This window comes from Cricetulus griseus, chromosome 7 (genome assembly GCF_003668045.3).
Source record: "Cricetulus griseus strain 17A/GY chromosome 7, alternate assembly CriGri-PICRH-1.0, whole genome shotgun sequence".
Lineage (NCBI taxonomy): Eukaryota > Metazoa > Chordata > Mammalia > Rodentia > Cricetidae > Cricetulus > Cricetulus griseus.
This window is the reverse complement of record NC_048600.1, coordinates 39,601,155-39,623,433: the sequence shown is the minus strand read 5'-3', so window position 1 is coordinate 39,623,433 and position 22,279 is coordinate 39,601,155. Positions and strand designations below refer to the sequence as shown.

General features: G+C 43.7%; 1 protein-coding gene across 3 annotated transcripts in view; it reads left to right on the top strand.

Moving 5' to 3' along the window:
• The first annotated feature begins 2,653 nt into the window (after nt 1–2,653).
• Nucleotides 2,654–22,279, top strand: part of Rbfox1 (RNA binding fox-1 homolog 1) — a 356,901-nt gene continuing 337,275 nt past the window's right edge. For all 3 annotated transcript variants that reach the window (XM_035447734.1, XM_035447733.1, XM_035447735.1), the window contains exon 1: nt 2,654–2,752. In XM_035447734.1, coding sequence (XP_035303625.1) covers nt 2,654–2,752 — 99 coding nt within the window. The remainder of the gene's footprint in view (nt 2,753–22,279) is intronic.

Sequence of the window (22,279 nt, the reverse complement as noted above, 5' to 3'; positions counted from 1 at the left end):
CCCTGCTGAGAGTTTTCTTGTTGGGAGGAAACAGGGATCCTGCCAGGTGAGAGCCATTAGTGGCTCCTTCCAGGATGTGTTTGTTTTTCATTAAACCATTCAGATACGGTCTTATTAAAGTGCCAGGTTTTACTTATCTCATTCCTTATGAAAATGAGCTGAAGAGAAATTTCTACCCTGTTCTTGGAACATTGTAGTTTTTCCAGTGTCAGACTGAAAAAAAAATCCTGTTGTTCAAAATAATAAATAAATTGCTTGAAGCAAAAGAAAGAGCTTGGAAAGGCAAGAGAGACCAGAAAGCCACCATCTCTGAGCTTTCGTTCTTTCTCGTTGGTTTTCGGAGTTGCAAAATCAAACTACTCACAAAAAAGGAAAATAAGGAGAGAAGTACTTAGGGTCTGTGTGAATCAGAGCTTGTGTGACAAGTGTCATTGATTTCTGAGAAGACATCAGCAAGCATTTTTTCAGATATCTCTGCCAGCCCTCTTACCCCTAAGCAACCAACAGGAGCACTTGCCCTTGCTCTCTCAGTCCCTCTCAACAGATGCAGCAAAGGGTCAAACATGCTACTGAGTGCCTGTAGAGTCCACAGGACACAGAGCCCCCAGCAAAGTGGTTGGAGGAGTGGGATCACAAGGTGGAAGGCTTGACCTGAACAGCCAGTCAGGTTGGGGCACAGTGGAGCTGTGATTTTGATAACATTTGAGAAGAACAATGCTGAACTGCGGATCATTCCTTTCTTTCCCATCAGAAATCATTTTGATTAGTCTGCCAAGTGAATTGTGTCTTGCAAGTTGAGGGATCAGTCTAAAAGGCTTCCTTCTGCTGGGAGTATGTGGGGAACACCGTGGGGATGGCCTTTAGAGAGGCCAATCCCAGGGTCCTGCCTCAGTGTCCCCTCCTGAGATAAGTCTTTCCCCTGTAGGGGCTAGTTCTGTGCTGCAGAGCTGCTGGTACCAGTCTTCACCTAGGATTTATTCTGGGAACCTAGCAACCAGGGAAGGGTACTATGTAGTGGACCCTTGATCTGAGAATAAAGAAGAAACCCAATCACTAACTCTAAATAAATCTATATAAAATATGGTAACTATTCCTGATCATGATTTTACTATTGCCAGGATTTCCCCCCTTGTGGGAATCAAGGACGAATTAGAGTCTTCATATTTTCTCTTAATTCACAGATCACATCCCTTTTTATTGCATAAAGACTAACGAAATCTACTAATGAATAATTATTACTTCATAAGATAAAGGGGAGGGGGAAAGATCTGCCTGCAAGAGTGGAATGTTAATTTGGCCAAGGAGGCCAGGCAAGAGGGGAAAATATAAAATAAAACCATTTCAATTTGCTCTCTGCATCACGAACAGTAATCTCTTATAAGACAGGGACTTTTGTCTACCCCGTGTATTTATAATTTGAGAAGAGCAACGGGTTCTAGGCTGGGAGAAGGCCCCTTGCATTCACCTCGAGCTGGCATTTTAGTGTAACAGCTGCGTGGATTCTCCAGTTAAGCCGCACCGCTCGGGGCTGCTTGCCCCGGGTAGGCTGATTCCAGGGAGAAAGCAGTGCCCCTAGAGCAGCGGGGGGCGGGGGGGGGGGGGCAGAGACCTCCTCGAGCCCCCACCCCTGCACAGACAGCACCCCAACCCCTGGCGTGTCCATCACCCCCAAGCTTCTTACAAAAGGGGAAATCCCTTTCTTGTGTTTATTTGCCAACGAGTCAGGCAAACAAACCGCCAGCTGAAAATCTCCCGGGCTCCTTAGTGTCCCAGCTGAGCAGTCTTGTTAATGGTCCAGCTCCTTTGATTGCTGGAGATGTGGGGCGCTCATACGTTCGCTCGCCCTCTCCCTCCCATCGGAGGATTTTAGCAGGCAAAATTTAAATTTTGGCGAGTCCTTTTTTAAAAAAAGAAAGAAACCCACAACCCTGCCCCTGGACCTCTTTGACAAATGAGAAGACTCCCAGCATCAGCACCAAGCGAGTGAGCTACAGTGAAGCTGTGAGTCAAAACCTCTCTCTCTCTCTCTCTCTCTCTCTCTCTCTCTCTCTCTCTCTCTCTCTCTCTCTCTCTCTCTCTCTCTCTCTCTCTCCCCAACCCCTCCCCCCTCTTCTCCTCTCCCTTCCTTCCTTCTCCTCCCCCTTCCCTACTACATATCCCTGTCTTCCCTCTCTAGCATCTCTATCAGGGCATCCTAACCCCTGTCTTTCATAGAAGTCGACTTTGCCCATTTTTGTCACCTTTAGGGGGTGGCGGAGGTGGGTGGGATGAGGGGCACCTTCCACTTTAAGAGCGCTCCAACAACAGGCCCAATAAGCCAAGGGGAGCCAACACTACTTCCCAGCCTCTCCAAGTGTCTTTAGTTGAAGGCTGATGAACGCTGGGTACTAGCAAACCCGAGGGCGAGGAGAGCCAGGGAGGAGGGACTCTCTTGGGGTGCGGTGGGGGGAGGGAGAAAGAGAGAGACGAAAGAGGAAGAGAGAGGAAGAGGGACAGCCACTGCTGCGTGAGTTAGATAATCAGCAAAAATTAAAAAGAAAAAAAAAAAAACTGTAGCGACTAGGCAAGAGGGTTAAAAAAAAAAAAAAGCAACGCGATTGTAGATTGTATGTGAGCATCTCCGCTCTCGCTCTGCGGGCACCCGAGAATCGCGATGCAGCATCCTCTGACGGGGGCCACCTGCGTGGCACTCCCCAACGTGGGCATGTGTCCCCAGCTCTCGTGTGCCTTGACTTTTATGTACTTACAGCAGGTAAGACGCGCGGCTCTTTCTCAGCGGCAGCTTCTTCTCAGCTTGACCAGACTGGGTACCGGTTCAGTGGGCTGCGCGTTGGGGGGTGGAGGGTGGGGGGTCTCGATCATTGGGACGAGGTTTGGTGGGAGCTTCTGGTTTTCCGTTAAGCCACGATGCTATTTTAATTCACCTGTCTGAATACTTTGTGAACACCGATTTCCAGCCTCAGGGACCGGGAATTTGAAAATAAAAAACTGGCTTTTTCTTGTGAGCATCTTTTCTCATGTCAGAAGTCCCAGAGGTGGGGTGAGGGGAGATTTCTAGGATGTTGAGAGAGTTTGGGGCTCTGTGAAGACATCCTGATGTTTGTAGTTTTAATTCAGCTGTTTTAATGATTGACACAAAGTGTGCATGTAGTGTGTGTGTGTGTGTGTGTGTGTGTGTGTGTGTGTGAGAGAGAGAGAGAGAGAGAGAGAGAGAGATCTTTGTTAAGTTTGTGTTATCTATCCATCCACAAGAATCAGTACATTGGGATATCTGGAGCTTGACAGCCCCCCTACCCAATCTTCTTTGAAACTCCCCAGCATTGGGTGAGCATGGGTAGATGCTGTCTTGACTGGCCGGAACACAGGGTGGTTTGTTTGCTTCTTTGGTTGTTTCTATAACCCAGGCCTGTCCACTCCCTGACAGTGGTCTTGCCAGATGTCTGTTGGCTTCATTCCCACCCAGTCCACATCTGTGAATTTTTGGATTCAGTTCTTGCTCTGAGTGTCTGCTCTGGGCCTCAATGGGTCTCCTCCTCCCTCTTACTAGAAAGGCTTCTGCCGAGTACAATACTCCGGGGCTTTGGAAACCACCTAACACTGTCCTGTGGGGAAGCAGGCCAGCTGTATCACGGGGCGGGGTCTGTGGCAGTGAGTTGGCAATATTAGAGGGGTTTTGTCTGCTGGTGGGAATCCATGACCCGACTCACTTTGGCCTGTCCTATGAAGTTTTCACCGGGGGTAATCCTTTTGCCTGCCTTTCAATGAATTCACTTTAAGAATAAGATTGGTTACATGTGTGTGTTAACAAAACTTCTTTTCCAAGAGTTGAAAGGAGCCCCTTTCCTCCAAGATGTCCCACTCTAATTTGTGCTACAGAAATATATGTCTTCATAAAATGTCAGGGGTTCTGTTTTGAACATTCGGGTAATTTGTTATCAGCTCGGTTGCCAATTTTTTTCCTCCTCATATTTACTGCTGCTAGTCTTTTTTTGAGAATAGCTCCTTAAAAACATCTTGTGAATAAATTGGTTTATACATGTATTTGTTTTATTTTGTTTCCCATTTAGTCAATCATACCAGGAACCATCTCTTAGGAAGGTATTGATAATATATGTGATTCATCAGCATGTACCATTTCCTTGCCTCAGTTGTGAGTGTGTGTCAAGTGCCGGTGCATTTTACATCAGTTATTTGTCACAGAAACATTCCAGTAAACATTTCTTCAGTTGCTAAACCTCAGCTGGATTGAATCAAACAAATTACTAGAGCAACTGGTTTTTTATCCTATATTTGTGCCTTTCATTTTATTTATGAATCAACTGGATTATGTTATTTAAGACGTAGAATGTTATGAGTGCGCAGTGCTTACTCTGTTTCTGGGGCTTATGTGTTTTAACTAATCTGTATTTCTGCTTCATCATTAAACTGGTTTGCTCATTGAAGAATTTAGGAAGGAGGACAGTGGCTTTGAACAAGAATCTATTCTTCTGTGAAAAGGAAGGGTGCATCATGTGGCACCAATCTTTCCCACTGTGGAATGCACCTGCTTTGGAGAGGAGCCTCACAGGAAGTGCTGGCAGCCATAACAAATATTTAGAGGTGACTAAATCAACAGCACGATTCCCCAGGAAGGTAGATGGGGGACGGTCTTTGAAATGAGGTCTCAATGTGTTCTCCCCACGACTGAGTGAGGCATGGGGTCAGAAAGGTGAGAGTGACAGAAGTATGTCCCTTACTGAGGTTTACTAAAATTCTGAAGTATAAAAAACGGGCAGACATTTATTTTTGCTTGTCCTATTTACAATCAAGGTTTTTAGCTGCCACCACTACCCTTTCCTAAAATTCACTATCAGAGACCTGTGCCTTGGGGTCATCTCTTCTGACCTTTTAACGCCATGATTCAAAGTCAAGGTCAGAAAACTGGCTGATTTACAGAGGAGACAGTCCCTTTCATCTCCACAGGCCACATATCAGTACAGACTACACATCTTCTGCCCGTGTGGAACCACTATACTTTTTTCTGCTACTAATCTATGGCTAATATTACATATCCATGTATTTGATAAGCAGAGAGCTAGTTCATACTTTCAAAGCATATTCATCAAATAGATGACTGAATCATGCTTCATTTATGAATAACAATACCTTCATTAGAAGAATTAAATTTTGTGTGTAGGAAAAAGGTATGTGTCAGAAACCACTGTCCTCTTCATCGCCAGTTTACATACAAAAATAATTAAAATCCTCCTATCTTTTGTGAAACATTTCTCATCCTGTTTTTATCCATGCACACGGTCTCATGTGTTGGGGACTCCTGGGTCCTCACTGAAATATTTTATCTTAGAATGAAGTCTTATATAGGGACTATCTCTTACCCAGCACTCAAGGAAAATGACTCGGTTATATGTGTTCACTGGCCTTGATCTTAACAACCCGTTCCTTCCTAGATACTATAAGACAACTCATGAAAACAAAAATCAATTAGGATGCCTCAGCCTTGAGAACATACACTGAATGTTCAAGTGAAAACAACATAATCTCTTTGCTACAAATAGCTTATTTTTTCAGATCAATGAAGTGATATATTTGGTGTTTGCATTTTTTGACTTATTTTGTATCATTTGTTTACATTTTCTAATACTTCCCTTTACATAAATATATTCCTTAAGTTTATGATTTCTTCTTTTTTGCTCTTTTCTCTGTCTTTCTTCTCTTCCCTTTGGAAATGTGAGACAGGATAAAGCTTGGTAACCCTTTTCACATCTAGATAATCTAGCCAATGATGTCATCACTGGCATGTACACACATGCACACTTAAACATCGCTAGCACATTTCATGTGTTTACAGCTATAGCCTACTTCTAGATAGAAGGGATGAAGGGTTGCTGAAGCAGCCAGCTTTTCTTCTCACTGTTGAGGTGAAGTATATGCTTCAGCCTCGAGCCTTGATGTACTCCAGTGGCCCTTTTCTGTGGCTCCTTTGAGGGTGACATTGTCCCACAATTTGACTTCCAGCTTGTATATACTTCCAGGGCAAAATCTTTCCAGAGTTGCTAACTGGTTATTCATTTAAACATTCTTTCTTTGAGAATTGAATTCCAGTTCCAAATTTGGAGCTTATTATCAGTGAGATCAAAGGAGAATCTATTTTGTTTGCTTAATGGAAAACAGCATGTGCATTCTCTTACACACACACACACTCACATACACACACACACACACACACACACACACACACACACACACACACACTACAACGGTCTCCTAAATCAAGGGGAATAAACACCAGGTGCCCATTTCCTGGTAAGGAATACTGAGGACATAGGCAGGACAGACACTCCGGTTTGTTTTCTGATGCATACTTCATACTCCAGACCTCCAGAGCTGTATATTGCACAGAGTTCCCACTCTATAAAGAAAACCAGTAGCATATGAACTTACTGCTCCTTGTTCCTACCCCACCCTCACTGTCTCCAGTTCTGTTCTGCGAAGCCTTCTCATCTGTCAAGTGCTGTTCACTCCCAACCTTTTAATCAGCCCAAATTTAACAACAAGTCAAATACTTAAAATCCACATTAAAGAGGGGAGGAAAAGGGGGCCTCTAAAGTGGCCCACACCACTGTCAATATCCAAAGATGGGTCATTTTTCCACACCTAATGGTGATGCATGAGCTTTGTTTTAAATAGTGAAGTGGTTTGTACAAAGGGTAATTCCTGGTAAATGAAGCCATTGCTCATGGTGGACACCTTCAGATCGAAAGCAATTGAACTGAAACCCGCACATCAGCCCTTTCTGTCTTTAATTAGAAAGTGCTGCTCAGTGTGGAAACTCACTGGGGTAGAAGGGCTCCCTCATGGAGGTTGGATGGTGGTGGTGTTGCGGGGGCTTGCTTCTATGCACCAGCAGTGGTTATAAATTTGGGACACATTAGGTAAGGCATAACAATTATTGCTGCATAGGAAAGTTCAATTCTCATCGCAGTTACTCCCCTTTGGTCTCTCCATCTGATGATTTACGGAGGGGACAAATGACACTTTATCACATTCTTTCTTCTTGGCTTAATCCCGTACTGATTTATTAGATAGTGCTGCGGATTGGGGGTAGTCAATAGTGTCAATAACGCAGAAAAGAATTAGGATAGATTATCTTCATGTCTGAATTGTTTAAAGGGATCTAAGTGGCTAGAATGAGCACATTTGTAGGCCTTGCTAGCTGTTTGCCATGAGATGTCTGCCTGACTGTGTCTTCAGATATTGTCTGCTATAAATTTTTTGATTAACGAACCCTGCTGCGTTTTCTGATCTTTTCTAAAGAGAGAGAGAGAAGGTGTGTGTGGTAGAGCTGTCTGAACAGGGTGAGGCCCAGCATCCAGTGAACCAGGTGCTTCTTCTCCTTAGCCCCATGGAGAGAAAGGTCTCATGAAATGGGCTCCCTTCCTTCCTGTTGCCTACAAGTTTACCTGGATTGCCTCTTCGTTAAAGCCACTTTAAGTGACATTCATTTGTGGAAACCATGATGCATCTGTCTGTCCACAGATGGGTGTCTCCTGTGCCATTTCTCTCTGCCTGCCATTTCGTGGTAGGTTGTGTGTCAGAACATGCAAGCCAGCATCTCTGCCTGAGCCGGGAAAGGAGAAAGCCCATGTCATTAGTGCTCACACACCATCTGTTTTTCTTACAGCTGGCCCTTGAGTGATTGTCCGGTAGCTGATACGCTGAGGGTAGACTGTTGTTTTTTAGGGGTTTCTGATTCATTTCACCAAGCTCCCTGCCCCAAGAGAAAACATAATGCTTGTTTATTCATATTGGCTGGTAAAAAGCAGTGTAGTTTATCAGGCAAATCATAGTCTTCTGGAAGAGAAAGACATTGTGGCATAGTAAACAAAATCAGGTTGGTGCATCTGTGCCTAAGGGGGCTGGTGATGGCCATGAGGCATCATCCGGAGAAAGAGCAGAAACAACAGACATGGATGTAATTGTCCCATCTGCAGAGACTTCTTTAATGGACAGGGAGAGGTGTCCCAGTGTGCTGCTTAATTCAATTAAGAAAAGCATAGAAAGGTCCATTCATCAATAAAGTTGCCTGTTTCCAGTGCTGTTAGAGAGAGTCTTTCAGAGCTGAGCACTGGGCTGTGGCTGTCACCCTGATGTGACTTGCCTCTCCTGGCTCTATTGAGGAAGAGTCTGTGTCAAATAGGGTCAGCTCTTAAGCACAATAGCTTAGAAGGGCCCTGGCTCGTCTACCATGCTGAGTGTAAGTCAGCTGGGGAAATGAGCAGTGGTCACACGGTCTGCCCTTACAAGAGGAAGCTATTAGGAGATCACTAACTAAAGGATCCCAAATTCTGTACCCAAGCACCTCCTAAGGTTAGGAAAGTGCCCTGGTTGGAATTCCCAGCCCCCTGACATGGTTGGCAAGTGGGGCTTTTCCAGTTGCCTCTGCTTTTCCAGCACATTAAAGCTCTGATTGCTTGCCTGAGAAAGAGCAAAAGATGATTCCTGTCCATTGCATGGAATCTTTTCCTTTGGATTCCTCTACTGTTGATCTGCATTCCTCCTATTTAATAAGTGTTCGACAGTTCCCAGAGCATTGTTTGTGAGCTTTACAGTGAGATAGACAGTTGAGGTCTTACAATTTTTTCCTAAATTTCACCCACAATGCCTCAGGGTGTAGCTGTTCAGTAAAGAGAGCAATGGATGAATGTATGGGTTTGGAGACAACAAAATGATAAAGACAAGGGGAGGCAGTGTCCACCACTCTCTACTGTATAGTGCCCAGTACAGTATAGTCATTTTTATATGAAAATTATTTCCAAGTATTGTTACCATTTCAGTATGTTAAGAAGTATCCATGCTGTTGTGGGCTAAGGTTTCAGTAAAAGATGGATGTGGATAGGGATGAACCCGGAAATAGCTTCAGATTGGGGAGCCTAAAGTAGGAAATGAAGAGAATGGTGGAAAAGCCTCTAGAGAGGTGATACTTCTTCTGACCTGAGGTGAAGGGTATTGGGCCTAGGAGAAGTGAGAGAAAGCAGTCTAGGAGTATAACAGTGGAGGAATGGGGTCAGGTAGATAGCTGAAGTGGTAGAACATTTGGCACCCAAGCATGGAGGCCTGTGCTTATTATTTAGCACTTACAGCAGGAGGAGGGGACCAAGCAGGTTTGTTGGCCCATGTTTAAACATCACAGCACTGGGAAGGCAGACTGAGGAGTGGAACAGGTTGTTTTCTGACCTTCATGCATCAGCAAGCACACATGAATCTCTCTCTCTCTCTTTCTCTCTCTCTCTCTCTCTCTCTCTCTCTCATACACACACACACATACACACACACACACACACACACACACACACACACACACACATGAAATTGTACTCAACTACAGGAGAATTCATGGAAATCTCACACAAACATACATACACAGAGATGTGGAACAGTAGAGCTGGCCTTGTGCAGCAGTGTTGTCCAGTCTCTGGAGGACAGAGTATGGGAGGCACAGTGTCTGTCATGTAGTCTCACTCTGTTTTGAAGTGAGGCACAGGAGGGAAAGGTGACCTAATGAAAGAATATCATTCCAGAATTGTAGAATGATGCCTGTGAGGTATGGACCCAACAGGGAACATAGGTAGGAGGAGAGTTTGATCAGATTCCTAAGGAATGGTATTCACCAAGAGGCCTCAAGGCTACTGTTGGCAACCTTGTAATCTTGTCAAGGGGCATAAATGATGAGTCAGTCAATGAAACTGAGACAAGCATGGCCCACTCTTGCTCCACCTTTAGGAATTCAGTCTGCTCTTTCCTCATTTTTGCCAACCGCCTTGTTACCACAGATGACATATCTTTACTAATTTTGAAATGAACCTACATTTCAGATGGTAAGTACCCTTCCTTGCCTAATCACAGTGGTGATAATAGTTTTCCAGTATCCATAGAAACCAACAGTCACCCCCATGCTTGCTCACACAGTATATGTATGCATGTACATACTCATTTATTGTGTCACTTGGGGTTGAACTGGGGCCTACTACATGTTAGGTAAGTGCTTTGCCATTGGCCTTCATCTATTCTCTGGCCTCTTTTTTACATTTTATTCTGAAACAAGTTCTTAATAAGTTACCTTGACCTTTTGTTCCTCCTAACTCAATCATCCTAGTTGCTGGAATGACAGGCCTGGGGCCACCACTACACTCTGCTCCCTCTGTGTTTATTAAACTCCCATAGGGTGCCAGATGCCCTCAGTAAGTAACGCCCAGGGCTTCCCCATCCCCCACCCCCCATCCCCTGGAGAGCATTATTTACCTGTGTACCACATTTAGACGCACATCAGCTTGGCCCATTGCATGTGTTAGGAATCTTCTGCCATTCCTGGGCTAGAATGACTCCTTTCTTCCTTCCTTCTTTCCTTCTTTCCTTCTTTCCTTCTTTCCTTCTTTCCTTCCTTCCTTCCTTCCTTCCTTCCTTCCTTCCTTCCTTCCTTCCTTCCCTCCTGTGATCCAGTGTGCAAAGAACAAGCCAACATTCTTTGCATCACCTCCCCTCCCCTCTGAGGAGATAGTAGCCTACAGCAAAGGAAAGGCATCCCTGTATTTAATGTTTACAGTATACAGAGGCCTCTGCAACAGTGGGCTGGGTCAAAAGCTGTTGCTGTGGTCCTTAGTTAGGGCTTATCAAAGCTCTGTTTGCCATGCAACTGCGCCCAGTTTTGATCTTTTCCTCTGCATTGTTTCAGCACACACAGAATAGGAAGGCGTGTGGGAATGTCAAGTGTTCAGAAGGCCAGTGTGTGTTCCCAGGGACTTAATCACTATTTTCCTTTTTCTTCTGTGGCTATGGAACAAAGTATAGCAGCTTTAGGATTTAAGGGCCTCAGATTTCCCTGGACTAAGGAGTGAAATACAGGAGGGTTTTGGCTTTAATGGGTATTTTCCTTCGTTGGCGGCAGATGTTTGCCTGGGATTCACCTGGAGAACTGGCGTTTTCTTACTGGAAATAGCAGCAAGCATCTGTGTGTTCCTTCCAGAAGAACTGCTTTCCATGCCTGGGTCGTGTAGTGCTCAGCTGTCAGGAGAAGATTTGGGCTGAGAGATGATACCCCTCTCCTGGAATACGTCAGGAACAACAGCAGTAACTATGGAATCTTAGGCAGAGAGAGAGAGAGAGTCCTTCCGGTTCATATTCAAAGGCTGGTGTTCCCTTAGAAGCCTGGATATCAGTTTTCCCTTTAAAAAATGGTTTGCAAAAAGCAGGTGTGTCTTGCCCTGAGCAGACATCAGGCTCGGAGGCTTAGTCCTAACTCCGTTATTCGGGAGCTGATCTGACTGAATTGAGCAAGTCACTTAACTTGATTTGGACCTTAATTGCTTCTTCGGAAAAAATCGAGATGAGAATGGCCATTTTATATTGTTCTTAGTGAGATGAAGTGGGATACCACTCCGGCTTGAGATGCAACAAATAGCCTGTAGATGCTCAAGATACTGAAAAAATAGATCCAATCCTCACGTAGATGTTAAGGAGATGGATAAGTGTGTTAAGATAACACAGGGTTTGCTCCTGGGAACTGCCCACTTCTGTTTGCCATTTTTCCTATGAATGGAAGTACTGATGTTCCCATGGCCTGCTGAGGTTACAGGTGCTGGGAATCTGGGGTCACTTTGGGTCTCTCACCCATCCTGTCTGCCCAGTTCCCTGCTCCCCTTCCTCCTCTGGGTCTTTCCTGCTGCATGTGGTGACTGAGATATGGCTGCATAGCTCAATAAATGCTCCATGGCAGGAAGAGGAAGAGTAAAAATCATCTTGCTCTCGTCAGTAGCCAAGTTATTTACTTTCAAAAGCTGACAGAATCATACTGCAGGGCTTCATTTACTTGTATTCAGAATGTTGTTGTGCCCTGGTTTTGGAGATATGGGACATGCTGATGCAGAATCCAGTAGGTTTCAATATGGTGAGTGGCGGCTCACATGTAGGGCAGGCACCCAGAGGAGTCTTGGTGTGCTTGAGGTGCCCGGGGCCCTGACTAGGATGCCATAGCAAGCACTCACTGGGATTGATAAAGCACACAGGTTCAGTGTCAGTCTTGTGGGATGAAGCAGATCCCCTGCTGCCTGATCATTTGTTCCTTTTATTCTGGGAACATAAGAGCAAGGTGTAAGGGACTCCATCTGGGTCACTCCTGGTGTTTCTGGAAACACAAAAGCACCTCCTAGGAAAAGCTCTGTGCTGGCTTCCCCATCCATTGCCTCTGCTTACATGAGCTGACAGGCTCGCTCATCCAGATAATCTTTAGAAAGCTATGCATTTGTTGTTTTTTTCCTGTTTTGCTTTCTTCCCTCACCCCCAAACTCCTTCCTGTCTACTGTCTAAGGATTCCAAAGGAGCTGCTGAAGTAGGAAGGGAATGGAGTCTTTGCCTGTTGGTGCAATTTCTGTTCCTTCCACTAGGGGTCTCTGTGTCAAACTCAGGATTCCTCACACTTTCTTTTCTTTTTTTCCCCCACCTTTCTTCTCTTTTGGTTCAGTTTAAGAAATGAAGCTCTTTTTGTAAACAGGGAGAGATACTCTGAGTCCATTGAGGACACCAGAGAATTTTGCTGTCCTTAGCACCATGATGACAATAACATAATTGAAATAGTGACATAATAACATTTATGGAGTTCTGGGGAGTAAGCAGGTGACTCAGCAAATTTACATGAATTCTTTTTTAATCTTGCATACAGGCCTCTAGGGCGTCCATATATTTACATCTTATTTCTCTATTTGTTTATCGTTTTCTTTTGAGGCAGGGTCTTGCTGTATAATCCAGCTGGTCTTTAACTTATAGCAATCCTCCTGCCTCAGCTTTCCTAATGCTGGGATTACAGTTGTGTAACAGTAAATCCTGCTCAGGTTTCACCTACCCATCTTCCTTCCTTCCTTCCTTCCTTCCTTCCTTCCTTCCTTCCTTTCTTCCTTCCTTCCTTCCTTAACACAAAGAACAAGGGACTTAGGTGGGAGGGGTGGTGTTTAAAACCATGGATTGTTTTGACAGACCTCCTACTGAGAGACACTACTATTCACTGCTCACTTGGTGGTATCAGGCCTGGCCCTGCTGTGTAGGCTTCTGGTAGAACTTGATTTAAGAGGTCTGTGCCAGGCACAGCTCCACTAAACAGGGTGCTCCTTGGCTGTGCTTTAAATGGAAAAACTCATTATAAAGGGCAGTGATCTGAGCATCATTCCTCCTTGATGCAGATCCTGGAATCTGTTAGTGGAGATCTCAGTTGATAACCCAGGCTGACCTCACACTCATTATGTGGCATAGACTATGTGGCATAACCCCAAACTCATGGCAGTTCTCCTGCCTCAGCCTTGTGAGTACTGGGATTACAGGCATGAACCAGATTATTTTGTCTTAAGTCATTAGGTTTATTGGTTTGTACGTTAAGTCACTTAATAGGCCTTGGGCTTGGGTTGCAGAGGGTTCAAAGAGAAAGTGTGGGGGGGACTAGTAGGCAGTACCCACAGACAGTGATAGAGTGTGTTTCTGTAAAGCCAATTTCAGCCCCTAGAGCCCCGCCTTGAACCAAAGCTCTTCAACTAACAGGGAATGCAGTCCCTGCCTGGCTCCGTCTGTATTAATGATTTATAAGCCACACGGCTGCTTTTGTTCACGAGCAGGGCCTTGTCCTGTTCATAAAGGCATTTCAGGGAGTGGGGTCTTGGCTGGCCATGTTGTTAGCTCGATTCTGTGAAGGCTGCTTCATAAATCAAAAGCCCAGTACTTTACTGCCTCCGAGCTCTCAGATGGTGTGCGTGTGTGCACAGTGTGAGTGCATGTGTGCATGTGTTCGAAAGTGTGTGTGAATCAGATTCACTTAGGGATGGCTGCTTTGCCTTTCCATAAAGAATGAATGGGGGGGGGATGCGATTGGTCTTAGGTGCTTCAGGGTAAAGGGGTTGGCTTCCTGGCAGCTTCCTGGCCCCATTTGTTTCTCATTTGATGCTTATGTTTTCCGGTGTTGCCCATGAAAATGGGCTAACGCTACTTTATTAGCATAAAGAAATGCAAACCCCATTAGAATCCCCTTCCTTCTGCATCATCAGAACCTGCAGTGGAGGAGGCAGGAAGGGAGCTGACTGAAGGCTAGAGGCCACTCATTCACTGAAAGCCAACACTGGCTTCCTGTGCTCTATAAACAATGGCATTCGGGGCATTTTAAAAGAATTACTACAATTCCATTTACTCACCAGAAAAGAGTTCTGCCTTGTTTTGAACACGAGTGGGAGTGTTTATTATGTGGGCTTAGAAGGCTGGGTTAGGAAACTTCTGTGAAGTGAGCCATAGAGCCCTAGAACACTCTGATTTTAAGCCTAGAGGTCGTTTGTTTGTTTTGTCTTTAAGTGTCAAAAAGAGATGTTATGATCATGTGGTTTTTTTTTTGGAGTTGTGAATTCTTTCATGATATGTTCAGAGAGCAGCTCTATGGTTTAGTTTGTCTCTGTTTGTTTTCATTCTGGACTGCTTTTTAAATTCTATTACGAGTTTCAGTTTATGTGTGCCAGTGTTTTTCTCCCCCTGTAGAACCAAGAACTGACGACCAATGTAGGACTGAGAAGAAGCTGGGAGGAACAAAAATATTTAGGAAATTAGAGTGAGGCTTTAAGTGTTCTATCCAAGAAGAAGAGTTTTGCATAGATGAAATGCTAAATTTCAAAATGCTGTTACACAAGGAGAAGAGAGCAAGTGTGTAGAGCTTTTGGGAAATAAGGATGAGAGCTGAGAAGGCCCCCACAGAAAAATAAATATACACACTAATGCTGAAACTCCACTCCACCTCCCACTCTGCAAGGGCTAGAGTCTCCTTGATAAATATAAAGATTGGGGTGCTAACTGGTCCCTACCAACATTTGTGCCTAGGAAAAAATTACTGTTTTTTTTTTTTTAAATAATCTCACATGCCAGTCAGCAGTCATGAAATTGAGACAGATTCATTCATTGAGAAAGACTGACTTTTACCACACTGTCTTCCTGAAAAGCAGAGGGCAGGATGAATGTGGATTTACATAAGTAAAGAAAAGATTTTTACCATGTTTCCACAGGACCGGAAATACGATACAGCATTTCAGATGGAGAAAGCAGGTGCCCAGAAAGGGACGACGATGGTCCTATTGTGCACATCTCTGTCTGTGTTTGTCCTCTATTCTCTGAACCCGCCAGTGCCTCGTTGTCTTTAATTATGTCTACGAGGCACAAGACGGCAGTCAACATCTGCTCCTTTGTTTACTTGGCTAACATATAGCTTTGATGGCTTATTAAACAATCTATTTTTCAAACCCAAAACAGAGAAACCAGCCGAACCCATATTATGGCATTCTGTAAAGACCCATTATGCAATTAGCACTTGGGATTTGTGCAAAGCTGGTGATTCACCCAAATAAACATCCCTCTGTTCTGATAGCTTTTGATGGCATCGTGGAAAATATCAATTTTAAAAAAAAGTAAAAATCCAACTGCATTTCCTCCTTCATCATCATGCCGACCAAGAAGATGATGAGTAGATTGGAGAAGCAAATTCTTCACTCTTTATAGTGTGTGTGCGTGTGTGTGTGTGTGTGTGTGTGTGTGTGTGTGTGTGTGTGTGTGTGTAACTTTTTCAAATGATGATGTCTTTTAATTCAAGCCAGCAATTACAATGGAATACATGATACTGTGCTATTAGAGAAAAGAAATGCTGATTTTAACCCTTGGTGGCATGTTCTTAACACAACATGATCTAGTAGTAAAAACTTTCCAGACAGGTGTTGCAGAGCCTGTGAGGTCCACAAATAAGTCACAGCAGAAGCATCTGATGGTTCAGTGCATTGACTTGCTCACTGCCAAAACTGATCACCTGAGTTTGATCCCCAGGACCCGCATGGTGGAAAGAGAGGACCAACTGCTACAAATTATCCTTTGACCCCCCCCACCCTGCCCCTGCCACAGAGAGAGGGGGCAGGGAGAGAAAGAGAGAGTAAAATAAATGAAAAAATAAGTAAATAAATCACTTTAAACCTCAGCCTTTCACTTAAGTCAGAGGTCAGTAATCTGTTCATTCATTCATTCATTCATTCATTCATTCATTCATTCAAAGTATATTTATGTAGCCTCTTATCTGACTCAGAAATTAGGCTAGTCATGAAGGACACACACATAGGGAGGGAAAACAACTTTTGGTTTCTTCTTCCCATGGAGGTTATGAGTTCACATGGGAGAGACAAAACCTGGGGAGATAGAGGCAAGTGACGCCATGTGATGCATGTGGCAAGGTGGGCTTAGACAGGATAGTAGTCCCCCTGGTGGAAGCAGAGGTGGAATTCAGAGATGATGCTGAAGAAGTGGCATCAGTGCTGAGATGAAAGAGGGAAGAGAAGCAAAGGGTAGGGTGGAGTAGGACTTCCTTTCTCAGGCAAATCTCATATTGGGTGGCCCTTGTGCCTTTGTGTTGTAAGCCCCTGTGAGAGACAGAGATGGAGAAGGCAGAAAGGAGCCTAGAGTGGAGATTCAGGTGAGAATTGGATTTATTCTAAGAACACAAAAGGAGTCACTGCATGGACTGGGTGAGAGGGGGGAAGGTAACAAGCTGGAGGTGAGGGATACTGAAATCAGGTCTCCATGAGACAGATGTTCTTCAGAGTAGGAATGTGGAGAAGGGAGAAATATACAGGACTGTAGCAGTGAAAGTTTCCAAGAGGTCCAGAATGTGACTGACCTTGGAAGGCTGGGACATCAGGAGCAAGAGCTGCAATGGGACCTCACTGGCAGGCCCATACCAGCTTATTTTGGAGCAACATTCACTGTGTGTTCATGAGGACCTCAGCAGCTTCTTTGTACCCTGTTAGGTAGGAGCAGCAGCATCCACATGTACCCCAACTTGCCAAGTCAGTTGCTCCCATCCAAGTGCCAGATCTTGAACTAGGGAATCACCTTAATGAAATGTTGTGTGGAAGTGCCTTATCCAAACCATAGTGGGAATGATAGTGTTCAAACCATCATCATGTGACCTGGCTTTGAATCCTAAACATATCACGAAGCTTATAGAATCATGATTAGCTATTTGTGCATAATTATGAACCATTTTAGAACTTAGTTTCCACATTTGGGAAATAGAAAGGATTATAGGATAGAGACCATAGCATTGTCAAGAAGTTTCCAGCCTGGTATCCAACTACTGGAAAATATAAGTGTCTCCACTCTACTCTTATTGGTGGTAGTAAAGAGGGAAGTGTTTGTGAGAAACTTTAGTGCCCGTGATTCCACAGAAATGAAGGTCATAATGGTGGTGATGATGGAGAGATATAAGGATGCTGGCTATGCAGTGAAGCTGAAGTTCCTGATAATGGTGGAATCACAGAATAGCAGGTGACGATAGAAATGGATGTGGTGCTAGAGATGGTGATGATGAAGTGGAGATGAAGACTGTGGTAGTAATGATTGAAGAAACCTATTTGTTCCAGAACATGCTGGTGGTGTGGTGGGAATACAGGCCATCGCCATCATGATGATGGTGGATGACACAGTAGAAGTTGATGATGGTAAGGTTGAGGTGGTGATGGTGGCTATAATGTATCAGGTGATATTGGAGATAGAGATAGTAGTTAAAGATCATTGAAGATCATGGTGATAGTGGAATGACGTCTTGGTCGGTGTTGATGGAGACAGAAATTCGGGTTGAAATGTTTGTGGTAGTAGTGGTGGCTATGGTAAAGGGGCAGGTGTTGTAGGCAACAGTAATTAATGGGTGATCACAGTGACACTTAGATTACAACACAGTACAAAAGTTTCACCCATAAGACCCTGGGTGCCATTTTCCTTTTAGCACACTTTTTTTTTTCCTCATCTGTAAAACAGAAACTGGGTGCTCATGCTCAGTCACTGTGAGAATGAACGAATGAACTTCCTATTTGGAAAACAAATCCGAATATTTGCTGTTCTCCACAAACTTGTGAATACAGTGCATGTTGGCTAAACAAAGTGCTGGCACACAGTACAGCTCAATGGCAGAAAAGATACCTCATGGCTCCCATCAGCTTCTTCTCTTTTCATCCTGCTTTTCAGAGCAGGCAGGAAGGACCACCTACCCCTTCCCTCCACCAGACCCACCTCCATCTCCTCATGTGTTCTGTGTAGAACAGGTGTGTAGTGTTCCAGCACTCTGGTGGAGTACAACATGAAAAAGCTCCAAGTCATTATAAAAATAACACCAAGGCTGCTCTGCAAGACAGGCAGATGAGCACACTGCTAGCCTGCATGATAAAAAGATCCAGCAAATGTTGGGTCCCGGTGGGAGAAGACCACCATATGGGGACCCACTATACTCAAAGCTGGACATCACTGTTGAGTTTTAAGTGGTTAAGGCAGCCCTTTCCTTTCCTTTCCTCTCTTTCTTTCTTTCTTTCTTTCTTTCTTTCTTTCTTTCTTTCTTTCTTTCTTTCTTTCTTTCTTTTTCTTCTTTTTTTTCATCCTAATTTTAAATCCTTTAGTTCCTTTATAGCCCTTTGTTCTATTTTGGTCCTAAAAGGCACATTCATCTTTGAGGCCAGCCATGAAGTCTCCAAGGAGGTAAGATCTGTATGGTAATCCTGAAACAAATGTCTGTCCTGGAATCTGTGAATTCCCAACTTTACCTCCAAGCCATTAGTTGAGGGAGATGAAAACAGACACAGGAGGCATATTCTAGGATGCTGATACGTTGCACTCAGGCCTATGATGTCTGTGTGTACAGAACTGTTGATACCTGTGCCAGCTTGTGCACTTCCCAGCGTCCATAGAAGGGATAGGCAACCCTCCATTATTTGAAAAGATATGGGCAGAGGGGCATCTGTCTTCTATCACTGTTTATATGCCTGAGTACAAATAGTGTGGAGATTGTGCCATCTGTTTGATGTAGCTCCAAAGCAGTGACACTTTTCTGGAAGGATATTTTGGAACTCTCATTCACTGCCCACAGAGCTTCTCTGGGATTTAGAGGTTTGAGGGTGAGGCTGGTTTCTTAAGTGGGCACCTGAATGGGAAGCAAGCTCCTTAGTGATTTTAAGGATCCCTTTTCCTATCAGATCCATCAAACATCATCAGTAGTGTAAGGTGCCCAGAAGGGAGAGACAAATGGGAATCAGAGGGTGTGCCACTCATGTAACCTCGAGGGAAATTACTGTGATTCCAATGGTGTGGTCTGTAGAATGGGGCCCTTCTGAGTACTGATGAGGTCATGGAATAGTTATAAAGATTGGGTCAAAGTCTTCAGGTAATGAGAACTGTATTCCATACATAATAAGTTCTGTTGAAGCATTTGAGCCAGGTGTGCAGGTGACTCAAGTCTGGACTCCAAGTGCTCAGTTAGGGGAAGCACCAGCTTGGACTACATAGCAAAGCACCACCACAAAAGAAAAGCAAAATTTACATTTTAAAAATGAGCAAGGGCTAGAACAATGACTCACTATGTAAAGTGTTTGCCATATACGCTTAGAGAACAGAATGAGACCCCTACAGCACACTTCTAAAATGCATGGTGGTAAATGCTTGTATTCCTAGATCCAGGAAGGTGGAGACATGCAGATTCCTGGGGCTTACTGGCCACCAGCCTTGCCTGGTGAGGAGAATGTTGACCTGCTGAGGGAGTCCGTCTCCCAAACAAGGCAGAGGGTACCTAAGGAAGACAGTCAAGGCAGACATCTGACCTTTACATGCTGCACATATATATGCACACACACCTACACACACAACTGTACAGACATAGATAAATGATAGGTAGATATAGATAGATGGATAGAAAAAAGATAGGTTAGGATAGGTAGGTAGATTAGATAGATAGATAGATAGATAGATAGATAGATAGATAGATAGATAGATAGATATGCAAATGGCCTAACTTCTCCTTTTTGCATGTATAGGTATCTAGTATTTTTCAACCATTTTTAGATTTTTCTGGAATGTGTTAGTTGTGAGACCAGGAGCCCAAGTCAAGTCAAAGTAAGCAAAAATTAGAATTTACTGATTTAGGAAAGATGATAGTGTGGACAGTCACTTAAATGCTTGATATTCCACTTAGGTTGTGAACAGCATAGTCATGCTAAGAGGCAGGATCTACGCACAGAGGTTTGACACTTCAAAACAGACTGATACCCAGACAGTGTTAAATTCAGTTACATTATTTAGCGAATGCCCCACCTAGGAAACTTGTGAGAATATGATCACCATCAGTTTATAAGAGAATTAATTGAGATTCAGAGAGGTTAAGTAACTTGCCTAGGGCAACACAGACAGGAATTGTTGGAGCCAGAACTTGACACTGGCTATTGTCTCTATGCTCATAGTCAATACAGATATAATACATTGCTGTTAGGATAAGAAAATAAGGGGTGTATAGTAAATTAAAGATCTTGAGGGGGAATATATATATATATATATATATATATATATATATATATATATATCTTCTTATGGAGAGATTTTGGAAACTTACCACTGGCAAATTGTGTGACTTTGAGTGAGTTACATAACCTGTCTTAGCTCAGTGTCCCTATCAGTTGTATGGGGTTAGTAACAGGATTTAGCTTATAGACTTGTTATTAAGATTAAATGAGTTAATAAACAAGGAGGTTAGAAGGTGCCTGACAAATAATAAATAGTTGTCTATGGCTTGTTAAAAATGATCTATAAATAGATTGTAATGTAAGAGGAAATGAGGTCAGTCAGGGTGGTTCTGCTTGTGATGTCCCCAGTGTGTCCCAGAAGGACACTGCTAATCTGGGAAGTTGGAATCCCACCTGTCAAAGGTTCTTGCTTGCCATCAGCTGCCTGGCCATGACACTGAGGAGAAAACATCCAGCCACATCAGCTCTTCAGCTAATCTTTAGTGAAGGCTGAGCCAATAAGGAGTAGCACTGGGCACCTAGCTTCTATGTCCTGTGCTGAGGCCATATTACATGAGTTGTGAACACAAGCATATGCCCCCACCTGAAAGGGGCATTCTGGCAAAAGAAGGCATACAATGGCCCCTCCTTGCAGAGCTTTTGTTTTAGTTTTGCTTCCTGTTACTGTGATGGAACACCTAAGAAGCACAACTTAAAGGATGAAGGGTTTGTTTGGCTCACAATTTCAGTTTATAATCCTTACTCTGGGGCAAAAGAAGGCAGTAGAAACTTGAAGCAGTTAGTCACATCCACAATCAGAAGCAGAGGAAGAATGGATTCATGCATGCTTGTGCTTAACACAAGTTTGTTCATTTGTTTTTATAGAGTCTAGGAACTAAGCATAGGGAATGGAGCCACCCCGTCAGACTGAGTCTTCCCATATTAATCAACATAAGCAAGAAAATTTCTCAGATATGTTCACAGGCCAACCAGATCAAGGCAGTCCCTCCTTGAGACTGCCCTCCAAGGCAATTCTAGATTCTATCAAATTGACAGTTAAAATGAACCATAACTACTTTCATGCTACCTTGAAATCCTACCACTGCTAAGTTATGGATAAGTTTTTAGAGTAGAAGGTCTGGGTCCTCAGAAGCAAAGGACTGGCAAGCACATTAGCCTGGTTTCACATAAGGATGGCCATCTGGCTTGTTCATGTGAGCCTCCATTGCAGTGTCTCATTTTATACACACTCAGACTTTCTAAAAGCCAGAATCCGAAATCTCACATCAATTCATATGCCCACTGTAGAGTCCACAGGTGAATCTCAGACGAGACATCACACCCATACAGTGAATGGCATGGAAGCTTTCCCAAGTGATGTGCAGTTTTCTGGGATGAAGATGAAATTATCCAAGTGGTCCATGCTTTAGCCCCAGGAAAGAAGTTACTATGAGAAAAATAATAAAGGACTATCCAGTCCTGGGGATGAATATGGAGCTGCAACATCCTCTAGAGAGATCTGAAGTAGGGTAATCCAAACTTTTTGCTCCTCTGAGCCATACTGGAAAAAAAAATTGTGCTAACCTGCATGCCTCAGATTTCAAGTACACTTACAAATTTGCTTCATGTAACATAGTTGTCATTTGCAACATTCATGCTTGAGAACCATGTGATTGAGGCAAAAAACAATAATCATTGCAAAAAGCCACATTTTAAGTAGGTTCACAGTTTTGTGGGTGGCTATATTCATAGCTATCCTCAGCTTCATGAGCCCACTGGCTGTAGGTTGGACAAACATTCAAAGATGCCTTCCTTGGGTGTCATCTTGATACTCTCTTGATCTTCTAGGGTTATTCTTTCCTATTGTTTTATAGGATTAGCTCCCTTCTCAGGTACAGTGGACCCCCTCTTGTTAG